The sequence below is a fragment of the Cherax quadricarinatus genome, chromosome 22 (assembly GCF_038502225.1).
Source record: "Cherax quadricarinatus isolate ZL_2023a chromosome 22, ASM3850222v1, whole genome shotgun sequence".
In the NCBI taxonomy this organism is placed as follows: Eukaryota; Metazoa; Arthropoda; class Malacostraca; order Decapoda; family Parastacidae; genus Cherax; species Cherax quadricarinatus.
Window position 1 is genome coordinate 8,551,871 of NC_091313.1, and position 18,414 is coordinate 8,570,284.

Consider the following 18,414-nt stretch of genomic DNA (forward strand, 5'->3'; position numbering starts at 1 on the left):
CTGTATCAAAAGCTGTTCGTAAGTCTATTAAAAGTCCCAGGGGAATTTCATTTTTTCGAGTACTTTTTTTCAGTCTAAATCCAAACTGATGGGTTAAGTATGTTGTGGGAGACTAAGTAGAAGCAGACTTGTTTGTGAATTAATTTTTCAAAGATTTTAGATAGTAGGGGCAAGTTTGATACAGGCCTATAGTTGTTCAATTCAGTTGAATCACCTCCTTTGAGGATTGGGGTGACCCTTGCTGTCTTAAGTATGGGGGGGAGGTGGAAATTTCAATGGATTTGTTAAAAAGAGTTGCAATAATTGGTGACAACACATGAGAAGCTTTTCTATACATGAGTGGTGGTAAGTTATTTAGGTCTCCTGTCTTGTTCTTTAGTGTTTTGATGATGAGCAAGATTTCTGTATGGTTTGTTGGGGCTAGAAATAGAGTATTTGGGTAGTTACCAGAGAGGCAGTCTTTTGGCTGAATAATTGAGTTTATGATGTTGCTTGCTAGCTTTGTGGATATGTTGGGTGTGAATATTATGTAGAGAAATTTGAGTTTGGAGATTAGAAGATATGGAGTTGACAAGGGTTTGTCAAGATACTAGTTTGGACATTTGGAGAGGATGGAGAAAACATGATGATGAGGAGGGCAGACAAATCTAGGCTGTAGGGAAGGAGGGGTAGGGTCATCCTATAAAAAATTCCAGGGAGGAGGTAAAAGAGATTTTTAGTGCTAGTGGCTTGAACATCCAAGAGACATGTGTAAACATATTAGATAGGAATAAATGGAGGCAAGTGGTTTTTATGATCTGACATGCTGTTAGAGTATGAGCAAGGTAAAATTTATGAAGGGATTCTGGGAAACCAATTAGCTGGACTTGAGTCCTTGTGGTGTAAAGTACAGTGCCTCTACTCTGAACTGTGATGTTAGTGTCTTTTATGGCAAGACTGTGATTGATTAACAATGAAAGTATTTCTTCTTTGTCGGGTCACCCTACCTAGGTGGGAGATGGCTTAAGTGTTTAATAATAATAATAATAAACCCTCTATTTAACAGACTTCCAGTTAATGAACATCAGAAAAACTGACAACATTTGCTGGATACAGAATTATCCATTATTACTACTACTGTAAACTATTTTATAAAGATGAATTACATCATTTCTTGGTTAGTGCTTCACCAAATAAATTTATACTTTGCATTGTACACCATCCCTTCCTACTGGCCCATTAAATCAAGGCTGTACTACAATAAAGACTGTTAAGTCAATGTTTTACTGTTATGAAGACTGTGTTTAAATTAGCATATTACTGGAATCTATCTATTTTCCCATCCTTCCAAGTAAAAAAAATCCTAGAAATATAGCAAAGTTTTATGTGAGCTAGCATATTTTCTTTCCCTCATAGGATTGTTTTCTATACAAAACTACCCCCAAATTTTTTCCATGATGTTTGATGACTACCAACAACAAATTCTGTGCATTTTTTTTAACACATTGGCCGTTTCCCACCGAGACAGGGTGACCCAAAAAGAGAGAAAAAACTTTCATCATTCAACATTTTCACCATCATTCATACATAATCACTGTCTTTGCAGAGGCGCTCAGATACGACAGTTTAGATGTCACTCCAAACAGCCAATATTCCAAACCCCTCCTTGAAAGTGCAGGCACTATACTTCCCACTTGCAGGACTCAAATCCAGCTAACTGGTTCTCCTGAATCCCTTCACAAAATATTACCCTGCTCACACTCCAACAGCTTGACAGGTCCCAAAAACCATTCATCTCCATTCACACTTATCCAACACGCTCACACACGCTCGCTGGAAGTCCAAGCCCCTCACCCACAAAACCTCCCTTACCCCCTCCCTCCAACCTTTCCTAGGATGACCCCCTACCCCATCTTCCTTTCCCTACGGATTTATACACTCTCCAGGCCATTCTACTTTGTTCTATTCTCTCTAAATGACTGAACTACCTTAACAACCCCTCTTCAGCCCTCTGGCTAATACTTTTAGTAACTCCACACCTCCTCCTAATTTCCAAATTACAAACTCTCTGCATAATATTTACACCACACATTGCCCTTAGACATATCTCCAGTGCCTCCAGCATTATCTTTATATATTCCTGAAAGCCTGTCATCTATCAGCCTGTGTTCAAATAACCACTATCATGCCTCGGCATGATAGTGGCTATCTTTGTATACTTCGCAAATCAGAATTGTAATTACACATTGTAACCTTTACAAAGAAATAAACTTTATTTATTTAATTATACAGTAAGGCCCCGCATTATGGCGTTTCGTCTTACGGCGTTCCGCTAATACAGCGATGTCAAATTCTGACCAGAATTTGCTATACAGCAAGCGGTCTTTTAAATACGGCGCCCCCACCTGGTTTGTTTAGATTTTCCGTGACCACATCTATTATGTCAGGAAACTTTCCAAAATTTCAAGTGTTTTAAAGTTACTGCATATTTTATATGTACTCTGATAATTATATGTGGCATGCAAAGAGTACGTAACCTTTATTCGGCGCATGTACACACCCTCATTTACAGGCTATCTCCCCCAACCAGCGAACCAGGTTGCTAAGAGTTGATGATGGGGCCCCGTCGTTCAACTAGTGACCAGGTTCTAGCCAATAAGAAGATGGTTTTGGCAATCGCAGAGGTTATGTGGGTACCACTCTCCTGTCTGCCCTTGTCATTCCCATTCTAGAGTTGGTTGAAGCACGGTCTGCTATCTTGTGGCTTCTATTCTGCCTTGCTTACCGTGGAGTGCACTATACTTATCACTGTACATAGTGTACATATTGCTGTTCTAAATTGGTGAAGGATAATATAAGTCTAAACTTTTTCTACTGTTTATTTTGCTCCCATTACACCTGGGATAACAGGCCATTTGGATTCCTGGGTTGTAATATGGGTAGCCTGTCCGAGAGCTGGAGCTGGACTTAGAGAAACGGTTGAGCTTAGGGTGAAGCTCGTAGCAGGAACATTGTGCAGCTTGCTGTCTGGCATTGCATTACCTTTGCCTATGCTTTACAAATTTTGTGTGTCAGTTGCTTTGTTATGGTCAGCCTTGCTATTGTGTGATCATTCAACAGCTCGCTACTAGCTTGTTCGGTGTGCTCGCTTCGCTACGGTCATTCTTGTAGAACAGTGTAGCTGTCTGGCATTGCTTTACAAATTTTGCGTGTCAGTTGTTACTAGCCTGTTCGGTGTGGAGAATTTTGCAGTCGGCTTTGTTTGTATGCGTATTCTGCAATCGTACTGTGCATAGCTAAGCGTGTTCTGCAAATTAACGTGTTACATTGGGGTATTCTGCAATCGTACTGTGCATAGCGAATAACTTATGCCACCTAGACGAGTCAGACATCTGGTGTCGGCATATACAGTGGACCCCCGCATACCGTTGGCATCACATAACGTTAAATCCGCATACCGCTACATTTTATCGCCAAGATTTTGCCTCGCATACCGCTAAAAAACCCGCTCAACGCTGTTCGTCTGAGACGCGTCTAATGTGCACCCTTAGCCAGCCTCACATGTTCCGCCGGTGGCATTGTTTACCAGCCAGCCTCCGCGGTAACATCCAAGTATACAATCAGAACATTTCGTATTATTACAGTGTTTCTGGTGATTTTATCTGCAAAATAAGTGACCATGGGCCCCAAGAAAGCTTCTAGTGCCAACCCTACAGCAATAAGGGTGAGAATTACTATGAGGAGATGAAGAAAGAGATCATTGATAAGTATGAAAGTGGAGTGCGTGTCTCCGAGCTGGCCAGGTTGTATAGTAAACCCCAATCAACCATCGCTACTATTGTGGGCAACAAAAAGGCAATCAAGGAAGCTGTTCTTGCCAAAGGTTTAACTGTGTTTTCGAAACAGAGATCGCAAGTGATGGAAGATGTTGAGAGACTCTTATTGGTGTGGATAAATGAGAAACAGATAGCAGGAGATAGCATCTCTCAAGTGATCATAAGTGAAAAGGCTAGGAAGTTGCATCAGGATTTAATTAAAAAAATGCCTGCAACTAGTGATGATGTGAGTGAATTTAAGGCCAGCAAAGGTTGGTTTGAGAGATTTAAGAGGCGTAGTGGCATACATAGTGTGATAAGGCATGGTGAGGCTGCCAGTTCGGACCACAAAGCAGCTGAAAAATATGTGCAGGAATTCAAGGAGTACATAGAAACTGAAGGACTGAAACCTGAACAAGTGTTTAATTGTGATGAAACAGGCCTGTTTTGGAAGAAAATGCCAAGCAGGACCTACATTACTCAGGAGGAAAAGGCACTCCCAGGACATAAGCCTATGAAAGACAGGCTTACTCTGTTGATGTGTTCCAATGCTACTGGTGATTGCAAAGTGAAGCTTTTATTAGTGTATCACTCTGAAACTCCCAGACCGTTCAGGCAAAAGAATGTCTTCAAGGAAAATTTGTGTGTGCTGTGGAGGGCAAACAGTAAGGCATGGGTCACTAGGGACTTTTTCTATGACTGGTTACACCATGCATTTGCCCCCAATGTGAAAGATTACCTAACTGAAAAGAAATTAGAACTTAAGTGCCTCCTGGTGTTAGACAATGCCCCTGGTCATCCTACAGACGTGGCAGAGCGACTTTATGGGGACATGAAATTCATTAACATCAAGTTTTTGCCTCCTAATACCACTCCTCTCCTGCAGCCCATGGACCAGCAGGTTATTGCAAACTTCAAAAAACTGTACACAAAAGCTCTGTTTGAAAGGTGCTTTGTAGTGACCTCAGAAACTCAACTGACTCTAAGAGAGTTTTGGAGAGATCACTTTAATATCCTCAATTGTGTAAACCTTATAGGTAAGGCTTGGGAGGGAGTGACTAAGAGGACCTTGAACTCTGCTTGGAAGAAACTGTGGCCAGAATGTGTAGACCAAAGGGATTTTGAAGGGTTTCAGGATAACCCTGAGAATCCTATGCCAGTTGAGGAATCCATTATGGCATTGGGAAAGTCCTTGGGGTTGGAGGTTAGTGGGGATGATGTGGAAGAGTTGGTGGAGGATGACAATGAAGAACTAACCACTGATGAGCTGATAGATCAACTTCAACAGCAAGAGGCCAGACCTGAGGAAACTGGTTCGAAGGAGGGGAGAGAGAAATTGAAGAAATTGCCTACTACAAAGATTAAGGAAATCTGTGCAAAGTGGCTTGAAGTGCAAACCTTCATGGATGAAAATCACCCTCACACAGCTATTGCAAGCCGTGCTGGTGACTATTACACTGACAATGTTGTGAAACACTTTAGGGAAGTCATAAAGGAACGAGAGGTACAGGCCACTATGGACAGATATGTTGTGCGACAGAACTCCAGTGACTCTGAAGCTGGTCCTAGTGGCATTAAAAGAAAAAGGGAAGTAACCCCAGAAAAGGACTTGACACCTCAAGTCTTAATGGAAGGGGATTCCCCTTCTAAACACTAACACTCTCTCCTCCTCCCATCCCATCAATCATCACCAGTTCTTCAATAAAAGTAAGTGCCATGTAATTGTGCATGCCTTTTTCAGTTTGTGTGTATTAAAATTAATATTTCATGTGGCAAAAAATTTTTTTTTCATACTTTGGGGTGTCTTGCACGGATTAATTTGATTTCCATTATTTCTTATGGGGAAAATTCATTCGCATAACGAAAATTTCGCATAACAATGAGCTCTCTTGCACGGATTAATATCGCTATGCAGGGGTCCACTGTACTTTGCATAACCTACCTAAATTGTCCCTACAGAGTTGTTGGCAAGTTGCTCGTTCCATTGGCATTAAATACAAATGCACTCTTACAGCTGCGCAACTGCGTTCACTGATTGCTGACAAACTTATAGAAGAAGAGATGGCACATGAGACTCCTCCCTCTACGGGAGCTAGGGCAAAAACTACTATGTTCTCACAGGAGGAAGATGATACACCTATGGAGCAAAATGGTCAGTATAGTGCAGCTGGGTTGTCTCAAGGTGAATCAGCGTCGTTGGCACTTGAGCTGGCAAAAGTCAATCTTGAGCAAACTAGGGAACAGAGAGCATTCGCAAGGGAAGAATTTGATAGGGAAAGAGAAAGGAGGCAGTTTTCGCATTCTGTAAATGATTTTAGTTTACAAAAAGCAGTACAGCTTGTTCCCCGCTTCAATGAGGCCAAACCAGAAAATTTTTTCGAAAGCTTCGAAAATCAGGCTCGAGCCTTGAGGTGGCCGGAGCAGCATTGGGCATCATTGGTTCATACAGCATTATTGGGTAAGGCACAGGAATTTACGTCAGCATTAAATGACGCTGAATTTTCTGATTATAAAGTAGTGAAGACCACAGTGTTGGAAGCATATACATGTATCCCAGCCAAATACCGTAAGCTTTTTAAATTAAGCAGGCGGCAGCTTGGTCAATCCCTAGTGAACTTTGTGAGACAGCAAACTAAAGCTTTTACCAGCTGGTATAAAGCAAGTGGTGTCTCTACCTTTGAGGAGCTGGTACAGCTTATTCTGATTGATAACCTGCTGGAGTCTGTGGGACCAGAGGTTCGAGTCTTTCTGCAGGATCGTGACTTAACCACTGCATTGGAGGCAGCCAGGTTGGCTGATACCTTCGAAACTAACCGCTCCTTGTCCGAGCGGTCCCGTCTCTCTTTTCAACAGCCTGGCATGAGCAGAGATCGTCAACCTTGGAGAATGAAGTGCCAGCCAGAGGGAGAACGTCTACGTCAGCCAACTAAGTCACCTGGTGAGCCACGCTTCTCAACATATGGTCCACCTGTGGAGAGGCAAACTACTCATGGTGCATCTCGACAACAGTATCCAGAGAGACACCAGCCAGAACGACACCATTTGCAGTGTCAGCAGGGAGTAAAGGGCAAGCCTGTCGTCTGCTTCCTCTGTAACAAAGTAGGTCACATCCGTCCCGACTGTCCCCATAAACCCCAACCCATTGGGAAAATCTCTAATATCCCTAGTAACATGTCCCCTAGAGAAGTAGAAAAAGGTATGGCCCCTTATTATTGCAAGAGTCTTATTTCCCTTCAGGAAAACTCAGAAACAACTGAAGTAAAGACCTTTAGAGATACTGGAGCATATTGCTCACTTGTAAGAGAAGGAATATTACCCCTTTCAGAGAACACTTCCTTGAATTCCTCTGTTTTATTGGAAGCATTTGGAGGAGCTATATATTCATTCTGTTCCTTTGCATAAAATTTATGTACAGTGCAAATATTACACTGGGTACTTGACTGTAGGTGTCTCAAAAGGATTCCCCATGAAAGATGCCATGTTATTACTGGGTAATAACATTACTACTGTTAATGCGTGTCCTGAACCTATAATGAGTAATTCTTCTCCGGTGTTGGCCATAACTCGGGCAACATCCCAAGGGTTGTCTGGAGAGAATGTTGACCTATCCTTGGACGACTCCGATCTCGGAATAGCCACGTTGTTTTATGAGGCACACCGGCCGGAGCCTCGTAAATCAAGTGAACAGACCCCGATCAAGCCTTCCTATTCCCAGGTTGCAGGATTGCCAGATGTCTCTGTTTCCATGCCCGAGGGACTGTCCTTCCGGGAGGAACAACGAAAGGACCCTTCTTTAAAATTCGCTTTCGAGGCAGCCATAGGTAAATCCTCTTTGGGTCATCCGGTCAAGTATGAAGTTAAAAACGATTATTTGATCTGCACTGAGACTGGTAAGGAGATAGAGGGCCGGCAATTGTATGACAGGTTAGTGGTTCCAACCAAGTTTAGACCTCAAATATTAAATATAGCTCATAATACTTCATTAGGAGGTCACTTAGGAATTACAAAAACCTTGTATAGAATCACAAAAGAATTTTATTGGCCAAAATTAAAGAAAGATGTGAAGAATCATATTAGGTGTTGCCGAGAATGTCAGCAAGTAGGGAAACCTGGACATTCCATTAAACCTGCACCTCTCCAACCTATACCTGCTGATGGAGAACCTTTTGCAGATTTAATTATAGATTGTGTAGGTCCACTACCTAGGTCAAAGTCTGGAAATCAATATTTATTTACGATTATGGATAAAGTAACCAGATATCCTGAAGCAATTCCCATGCACAGTATTAACCCTTTGACTGTTTCAGGCCCCTCTCTGAAACTGTCATTCTATGTCGCCAAATATTCGAAAAAAAAAAAATTATTTTTTCTTATGAAAATGTTAGGAATATTTTTACTAGTGTTTTAAGCCTAAAAAAAATTTTTTGCCATCAGTACTTACCGAAATATAGAGCTGCAAAGTTTGCAGAAATTGACGTGCATACGGCAACAGCGGCGACTGCCGCCCACCCGGTATTCTTTTATTTACTCTAATTCAAAGGTTTCTTGCATTTTTCAATATTTTTCTTTTCCAGGTAACTTATGTGGCCTGTGAGACCAATGTAAGGTGCATTGTTCAAATATACACTCATTATTTACAACACAATAACAGAACAAACTTTATCACTATTAGTTTGTGTATACACTTTGTTTACACAAACAAACAATACAAAACAATGTTTATTACTATTGTTCCATAATATATATACATATGTACAGTCACTAACCACGTTCCTAGAACTGCTGCAGCTTGTGGAACTCTTTGAAACATGGGTATATGCAGAGGGGCACTTCACACTCCTCACACATAAAACGAGTGTCTCTGCGTGTTTGTGGGCGTTTTGTGGTATGCATACATACATAACACCTCTTCTGAGCATTTTTCTTGGCAGTAGTAGGAGGCAGTTGTATGGGGTAGTGATCACCAGGCCTCATACGAGATGACGTCTGTGGGCGCTGGTCTATTGCAGGAGTTGCTCCTTGGTACTTTGCAATTATTTGTCTGATTACTGACAGGCAAAATTCACCATATTTTGGTGTTTTGTTGGTCTTCAACTTGTATATGTTATAAGCATTTAGCATAGAGATATCAACAAGATGGAAAAAAAGTTTGATATACCACTTATAACTCTTGCGTACACAGTCTGCAAACCCAATCTGCATGTCACATTTGTCCACTAAGCGCATATTGAGGTTGTAGTCCATGACAGCTGCAGGCTTTAGAATGGGTTCATTGGTCTCTCTGTTGTCCCTGCCACTGGGTACCATTTCGTTTGTGTGAACTGATGTCAACAATGTGACATCACGTTTGTCATGCCACCGAAATGCCATGATGTCATTGGCAGCAAAGGCTTGCACCTCACCTCTGCGAGTGCCAGCGTCGAACCTTGGCATATGTTTGCGATTACCACGCACTGTGCCACACACGTCTGTCAAGTTCACTCGCAAGAAATCACTGAGTAAGGGGCTTGTGTACCAGTTATCAGTAAATAACATATGCCCCTTACCAAGATATGGTTCCATCATTGTTCGAACCACATCACCAGAGATACCCAATAACTTCATGGTATCTCTCAAAGTATTACTGCCAGTGTACACAATAATATCTAAAACAAGACCACTTCTGCAATCACACAGTACAAATAGCTTTATACCAAAGCGTTTCCTCTTGCTTGGTATATATTGCTTGAATGAGAGTCTTCCTTTGAATAAAATCAAGGACTCATCAATAACAAGCTTCCTGAAGGGATAAAAATACATGCAGCACTTTTGTTTCAGGTACATAAACACATTTCTTATCTTATATAACCTGTCGCTTCTGTCAGGCCTGGTTTTGTCTGAAAAGTGTAACATACGCAACAGTATCAGGAAACGATTGACACCTATAATGTCACTAAAACCTGGAGTTGAAATCAGGCGATCTGTTGTCCAGTATGTGGTGACAGTGTGCTTATACACATGTGGCATAAGCATTATTGTGGCAAAAAACAGGTACATCTCTGCCACAGTTGTCTCCTTCCACTTGTGTAGCCGTGATTTTGGTGAGAGAATTGTATTTGCCATGGTGTAATCACAGTATGTATTTGTTTCCCTGACAATGATGTCCATCAGGGGTTCATCGAAAAATAACTCAAAGCAGTCCAGTTCACTGGCATTGTTCCCAAGTGGACAAGATGGCTTTATTCCACTTTGTGTTTCATCAAAGTCATGGGGACTGGGAACAAACTCGTCACCGTCCTGCCAATCCCAGATGCGGTCTGCTGGTGGGGTCTGGATATTGTACCGTGGTTGTGGCTGTGCAGGTTGTGGTGGTGCAGGTTGTGGCAGTGTGGGGTAGGGTGAGGCTGGTTGTTCTGCTGAGTCAGCCGCGTGGCTAGTAGCGTGGCCCGGTGATGGTGCCACATGGGCCGTGCCACCCTCACTATCACCACCACTGCCTCCTCCCTCACTGTCACCATTCATACCCATCGTTACAATATCGTCATCTTCACTATCAGGTCGTGGTGTTTGGCCACGGGATGTGCTCCCAGAGTTTCTCCTTCCCCTTGGAACAACATATGAAACACTACCAGACCGCATGCTACGTCGTACATACTGGCGCTTCACTGGGGAATATTCACTCTCACTGTCACTAGAACTGCTTTCAATGACCTTGAAATCACTATCACTATCACTGCTATCATCAGGGTGTTGTACACTACCAAATAGTTTCCTCTTTCGTCCTGGTACAGGCGAACGTGAACGTGAACAAGCCGGCACAGCACCAGAGGTCGAAGGTTGTGGGTCATCTGGGTTTTCGTCACTATTTACGTTATCCTGGGCACTTTTTTCGGTAACACTCACTTGAAAACCCTTGAATTCACTGTCACTGACATTTTCATCGCTGTTAGAGCTATCACTTGGGAACAAAAGTCCTCCAATCCGCCGAGGAGTGAGGAACTTCTTACCGAGAGGCATGGTGAAAATGGACTAACAACATGGCGTTCCCACAATGCACCGCTAGGTCCCAGATTTTTTTCACAGGGTGCACACCGACCACTGAGACCCATTCTCTCCCATGTAGGCCTACCAGGCCTTTGGTGCTCGATTTGAAGCCGCTAGAATTTGTGCGTATAAATACGTCAGAAACATTGGCTCGTAAGACATATTTATACGTCGGAAACAGTCAAAGGGTTAATACTAAAGCTATTCTCAAAGCTTTAACAAAATTCATTTCTTGTTTTGGCATTCCTAAAACTATTCAAAGTGGTCAAGGTACTAACTTTACTGCCAAAGCATTTAGAGAAGTATTAACTAGGCTAGGGATAATCCACAACTTATCCACTGCCTATCATCCTCAGTCCCAAGGCACCTTGGCAAGATTCCATCAGGCTATTAAAGGACTTGAAGGCACGGCAGCATACCTAGATGATATTGTTGTGGTGTCTGATACTTGGGATCAACACCTACTTAGACTTAACGCTCTTTTTGAGACCTTTAAGAGTTCCCATTTAACAGTTAATTTATCTAAATCTTCCTTTGGCCAGGCCACTATCACTTTTCTAGGCCATGAAGTAGGTAGTGGTAAAGTTGCACCTAAACTTGCTGAAGTTCTTGCAATTAAAGATTATCCAGTTCCTCATGATAGGAAATCTCTTCAACGTTTCCTAGGCATGATAGGATTTTACAGAAGATTCTGTAAGAATTTCTCAGATATTGTAGCCCCTCTTACCAGTCACAAAGTTCCCTTTAATTGGACCTCAGACTGTAACACTGCTTTTAATAAAGCAAAAAGAATATTGTGTACCGCACCCATTCTCTTGTCTCCAGACTTCTCCAAACCTTTTTCATTACAGGTTGATGCTTGTGAGTCTGGGGTTGGGGCAGTACTATTACAAATCGAGAATGAGGAGTTGCAGCCTGTAGCATACTTTTCAGCCAAGTTCCAGCCACATCAGAGGGCTTACTCTACCATTGAAAAAGAAGCCCTCGCACTGGTACTGGCTTTGGAGCATTTCGATGTTTATGTGGGCCAGACATCGCAGATGATCACAGTCTACAGTGATCACAATCCTCTAGTATATCTCCAAGCCATGAAGAACCACAACACAAGGCTCATGCGCTGGACGCTAAGACTGCAACCATACTCACTCAGAATTAAATATATTGCCGGCAAAGAAAATGTGTTGGCGGACTTATTACCTAGAGTCTAATATTTTTATTTATTTAGATTAGGATGTTATATTATTTGTGGTAACCCCTTTTCATGCTCTTTTTTTTTATCCCCTGATGTGGGTTTTTTTTTAGTGAGGGGATGCGGGCTACCGTCCGCCTGTATCTTGGACCTATGCTAGCCTGACTGACTGCTGTCTCACTATGAGTTTAGGGTTTGGCTTTTTGTCACGAGAAAAGCTGAGCTCTATCTAAGAGTTGGATGGTGGAGAGGAAAGGCAGTCCCATTATTTTGTGCCATGGCGGCACGGTTACCACTGGGAGGTGGCAGCCTAATCCTGAGCCTTCTCGGGGTGGGGGTGTGGCATGCAAAGAGTACGTAACCTTCATTCGGTGCATGTACACACCCTCATTTACAGGCTATCTCCCCCAACCAGCGAACCAGGTTGCTAAGAGTTGATGATGGGGCCCTGTCGTTCAACTAGTGACCAGGTTCTAGCCAATAAGAAGATGGTTTTGGCAATCGCAGAGGTTATGTGAGTACCACTCTCCTGTCTGCCCTTGTCATTCCCATTCCAGAGCTGGTTGAAGCACGGTCTGCTATCCTGTGGCTTCTATTCTGCCTTGCTTACCGTGGAGTGCACTATACTTATCACTGTACATAGTGTACATATTGGTGTTCTAAATTGGTGAAGGATAATATAAGTCTAAACTTTTTCTGCTGTGTTTATTTTGCTCCCATTACACCCGGGATAACAGGCCATTTGGATTCCTGGGTTGTAATATTATACTTATGTGTACCTGTACCTAAATATACTTACACACTGTGCTGGTGTGCAGGTACACATTAAAATCGCTAAGTCTCTCTCTACTCATGACGCCAATACTACGTAATAATAATCACTCTTGGGCACACTAAATGTCTTATTTTACATCAATACAGGCATTTTCATTAACCCATCTATGATATTTTCCTCAAAATTATATATGAAACCCATTACATAGCATATAAACATGGTACATACACTCAATAAAAATTGATGTAAATATGAGATTTGTTTACAAAGCAGCTGTGTAGGTAGTGTCGGAAGAATTACGTTTTCTCTAGTCAAACACTGGGGGGTAACTGTAGAAAAATACTCTTTTCGTATGCCTTTACTCTATGTATAGCAATTCACGACCCTTGTGGGTTTAGTGCTTTTTATAATAAATAATAATAATAATTATTATTATTATTATTATTATTAATATTAATACTAATAATAATATTATTATTATTATTATTATCTTCATTCACTCTAAAAATGGTGTGTTGCTGTTTGTTTATTCTGAACTAACTTGTACAACTTGTACACAATGTAAGAGTATTTGTATTGTGAGGTAATTATTATTAAAATAAAAAAATATTGAGGTAAATATTTTACAAACTCTTACAAATGGACGTGAATGAACTAAAAGTAGACACATTAATACGCATTTATTTCGCCTGACCAAGTGATCGTCCACTACCTGTTCAGTTTGTGTTCTTACATTGTCTCAACTCTGTATCTCATTCTCTCTCTCGTTTACTCTTTCGTTAACTAGTTGGCTCTCATTGACGATGGTGTCTAAGGTTAGCTGTAATAAAAAGAGAAGTCGTAAGCCTCTTGCTTTAAGTGCCAAGTTAGAGGATGATGGTGTGCCATTCTGATTTTATTCAATAAACATCCCTGCCACTCACCTCTCACACATCAATATTAATATTTTAAGGTAAGTAATAAGTGTACTCTGTGTGTATCTTACCTTTTATTGTGTTTTTAATGCCTAATTCTATTGCTAACTTAATGTAAGTTAGTGTAAACTTGTCTGGCATTTATTGCATATTTTATATGCTCTGATAATAATACTTGTGGAGCCCAGTGGAGGGACAACATTACGTTTTCTCTGTTCAGCCATCAGAGAAAACGTGTATGAATCTGCGTTTGGCCCAGCCACTCCCCCACTCCGCTTTTGTTTACAATTTTCGGCATGAATTATTCAATACTTCTACCTTCGTTTATGATGGCATCTAAAGGTAGTTGTTAGAAATTATTAAATTCAGTGAACAAGGCATATCAATGTTAATAATATGGCTCTGGGCCACAGTGTAGGTAGCCGGTAGGCGTAGCCCAGGCTACACCTACCGGCTACCTACACTGACTTTATACAAATAAATACTACTCAACTCTCTTCCTATATTAAGACTACACATATTTTAAGGTAAATAATGAGTGTACTGTATGTGCATTTTACCTCTGGGATGTTTTAAATATCGCATATTAAGTATGAGACGAGGAGCCAGTGCTACCTACACCTGGGCTACCTGCACCTGACTTCCTACAAATAAGTACTACTCATCTCTCTCCCTACATTAAGATTACAAATACTTTAAGATAAGTAATGAATTTACTGTGACTGTATTTTACTTTGTGTGTTTTTAATGCCTAGTTCTATTACTAACTTAATATAATTTAGTGTAAACTTGCTGTCTGGCATTTATATGCATTTATAAATGGAAAAAAATGGCGTTCTGCCTTCCGGCAATGTCTGCTTTCCGGCGACAGCCTGGAACCTAACCCGCCGTATAAGTGGGGCCCTACTGTATATTTATTTACTCCTTATGCTTTCACATTTATTAATTTTTTATGCATCTCTTAGATGTATTTCACCAGGCTGAATTTAGCTTGCTTCCCAGGTCTGAGCAAGCAAGAATATACTGTGATATCTGGAAAACTTGTTATATACCTATCCAAATTTATACCTTACACTGTAATTACCAAACCTTTCATTTGTTATGGCAAAGATTCTGATCTGTCATATGACACTCCTAAACTATGCAAGGAAAAAGTAGATAGACATCGTTACTATCATTACTGATGTTATGTTATACAGTAAACTGAATTAAAAATACTAACCTGATAATAAAGACACTTGATTTTCATCCTCCTCAAGAATGACGTTAGTTATTCCACTGTCTTCTTTTTTCTCATTTTCTCTCTCTTCCTTCTTTAATTCCTCCTCTTCCTCCTCTACCAAAAGATTGTCCCTGAAATGACTATAGTTCAATACACAAATACACCATTCCCTGATTCACGTAGATCACAAATGTACTTGGGGACATTTTGCAGTGGTAGTAAGGTGAATTTGTATTCAGTGTAAACAAAACACATTCACCAGTAAATGTAAAAAAAAAAAAAAAATTAGAAGGAATCTAGAAGAAAAAATTACAAGTTAATAAAAAGCAGGTCCTTAATGTCCAACTTCTTTATGAATAAAACTGATATTAACTCCTAAACTGTGGCATACCTGGAAACAAAAAGAATTGGGTGTGGAAAGATTCTGAAAAAAAAAAAATTATTTCTTTCTTATAGAATGAAAGAGCAAATTTTTCCTGAATATGAATGAAATCTGATAAAAAATTATGATTTTTATGTGTAATGAAGTTGACAAAAAAATGATTACACAGCAGCATAAATGTGCCAGTGATATTAACATTTTACAATATATTAACACTTAGATATGATTGTCTTTGTTTTTAATTGCTTTTAATGTTTAACACTATGTACACTAGTTTCTTATAATATTAGACGAGTTCAAAGATGTTTTAGCACTTCAAATATCGGGAAATGCTTAGGCCAACATCGCTCCACTTGGAATATGTATATGGTACATATACAGTATTTCATTTTTCATTTTGGGTCACCCTGCCTTGGTGGGATACAGCAGGTTTATTGAAAGAAGAATATACAAATACAGTAAACATTTTTTTCTTTTTACTCTTTTGGTCTTCTAACACTATGTACAAGGAATATTAACAATATTACAATTGTTTCAGAATGAAAATAAGTGACAGTTTGACAGGTTGGGTTATCCTGGGTTAACCCTTTGAGGGTCGACAGGTCCTCTCCGAAACTCGTTCTCAGGGTCGGCCAAATTTAAAAAAAAAAAAAAATTATTTTCTCTTATGAAAAGATAGAGAATCTTTTCCCGATCATAAAGAAACCAAAAGTTTGAAATTTGATAGAAAACTTACGGAATTATGCTCTCGCAAAGTTAGCGGTCTCGGCGATGTTTACGCATCGGCGATTTTGCCCACTTTGAGCCCCATTTTCGGCCAATTTCACTGAACTAGTCGACAAAAAACCATGAATATTTCGCTAGAACTCCATTTTTTCTATTGAATGGGTGCAAAAAACCACCGATTTATGAAATTCAACTATCCAGTACAGTGGTCAGAATTTAGCAATTTTGCCAATTTCACACAAATTTCAAAAGATGCCAATTTCCGAATAGGGTCCAGAATAAACAAGAAAGACATTCCTGGCACTAAAATGACATTTCCTCTAGTCATTAGTCACGTCTCAAGGCCCCTCTTATATTCTTTTGCTTTCCACTTTGAATTTTTATTCTCACAAAAAATATAAGATTTACTGTTATGCAGACTACTGCATTAGTGTAAAAAATGGTATAAATATTATTGGTGCACTTGTGAAAGAATATTATACTCACCAGTTGACATGTATTGCACGCTTGGCACGATTTGTTTACTTTTGAAGTTTGGTAAAAATCGAACATTTCTGCTACTTTGAGCTCAATTTCAAGGCACCTTTAAACATTGTAAAACCAGTCAAAATCATCTCAATTTCTGTAATATGTCTTCCATTCTATAAAATGAGACCAAGAAAACTAGAATACAACAATAAATACCATACGAAAATACACTGCAAAGTCGCTGATTTATTCCAAAAAAATGGTCAAAGTTTTTTTTTCTCATTATGCACTGTGTGCTGCAGGATTTTTTTTAGACTGTGCACACTGACCAAATAGACCCATTCTTTCATATGAAGGCCTACCAGCTTTCTCCCACTAGATTTGAGGCCGCTAGAATTTATGCGTACTAGTACGTCAAAAACCCATACGCGTAAGACGTACTAGTACGACCAAAACCCTCAAAGGGTTAAATATATTTAGTGTGCTTTGTGGGTGAATTCCACTTTTAGTATCATGAAAATGTAATAAATTTGGAATGAATAAGTCGTCTTTGTGCCACTTGCACACCCTGTTTGCTGGTAGGGAAGCTGGTGGAGGAACAACTGCTCCTGATTTCATTGTTTACTTAAGCTAGTTAAGCATACTAGTAAGTCAGACACAATTATCACCTGTGTAGTTAACCATAATGCACTGTGGACCCTCCTGGCCTTAGATTTTTCTCGTAAGTATGAAGAGATTGTAGAAGACCCAAAGAGTTGTGATGAGGTCAAAAATATTGGCAGGTAGCAGGTTTGAAGGTATAAAAAACTGTACATACAAGATGGCCCCACTTTACAGCGCTTTGCTAATATGAACATTTCAGATTACAGTGGACCTCCAGTTTTTATCCTTAATCTGTTCCTGAAGGTCAGTCGAAATCCGAAATGAACGAAAACCGAAGTAATATTTCCCATAAGAAATAATGTAAATCCAATTAATCCATTCCAGACACTCAAAAATATTAACCAAAAATAAATTAAGTTAGTAATAGAACTAGGCATTAAAAAACAATAAAAAGTAAAATACATACACAGTACATTCATTGCTTATCTTAAAATATTTGGGTACGACTTCCGTGGCGGCTGAACCATCCAGAATTGCCCACTAATTACAGAATGGCATATGGACAATTAAAGGCTCAGCTCCGCAAACTGAGTAAGACACCAGAATTGTTGATTGCCTATAATGACATAATTACTGAACAATTAATTAATAAATTTATAGAAGAGGTACCTCCTGAGCAAGTCAAAATTTATGGTCACTATTTGCCACATCACAGAGTGAAGAAGGATTCTAAGACCACTCCTCTGAGGATTGTGTTTAATTGTAGAGCCAGGAGTAACAAAAATGTACCTAGTTTAAATGACTGTTTGATGACAGGTCCGTCGTTAACAGAAAAATTAGGAGATATCTTATTAAATTTCAGGGTGAAGAATTATGCCTTTACGGCTGACATAAGTAAAGCCCCTAAGAGTGGGTTTACAAGAGGCTGACTGGGATTGTACCCGCTTCTTATGGCCTGAGAATCCTAATGACCCACTTAGCCCTCTGAAAACCTTTCGCTTAAGGAGCGTATTATTTGGTGCTACATCCAGTCCATTCCTACTTCAAGCGACGATAAATGCACACCTTAAACGTATGGGAAGTCCATTGAGTAAAGTAATAAGCAAACAATTTTATGTGGACAATTTCCTGGGTGGAACTGTTAATGACTTATGGAGAGGCTAATAAAATAATGCAAAGTGCAAATATGCCTCTGAGGGAATGGAATAGTAATTCGTTCAAATTAACGGACAAAATAAGTAAAGATTACCCTGGAGATGAAGTACCAAAATGTAGTAATGTATTGGGATTAACTTGGGATACTGAGAGGGATTTGTTA

At 40.1% G+C, this 18,414-nt stretch overlaps 1 protein-coding gene across 5 annotated transcripts in view; it reads right to left on the bottom strand.

Moving 5' to 3' along the window:
* The window catches only part of LOC128689610 (protein phosphatase 1 regulatory subunit 16A), a 232,031-nt gene that overhangs the window by 41,613 nt on the left and 172,004 nt on the right, over window positions 1-18,414 (bottom strand). For 3 of the 5 annotated variants that reach the window (XM_070087481.1, XM_070087479.1, XM_070087480.1), the window contains exon 10: window positions 14,918-15,057. In XM_070087481.1, coding sequence (XP_069943582.1) covers window positions 14,918-15,057 — 140 coding nt within the window. The remainder of the gene's footprint in view (window positions 1-14,917; window positions 15,058-18,414) is intronic. The other 2 variants (XM_070087483.1, XM_070087482.1) reach the window with 1 other exon arrangement.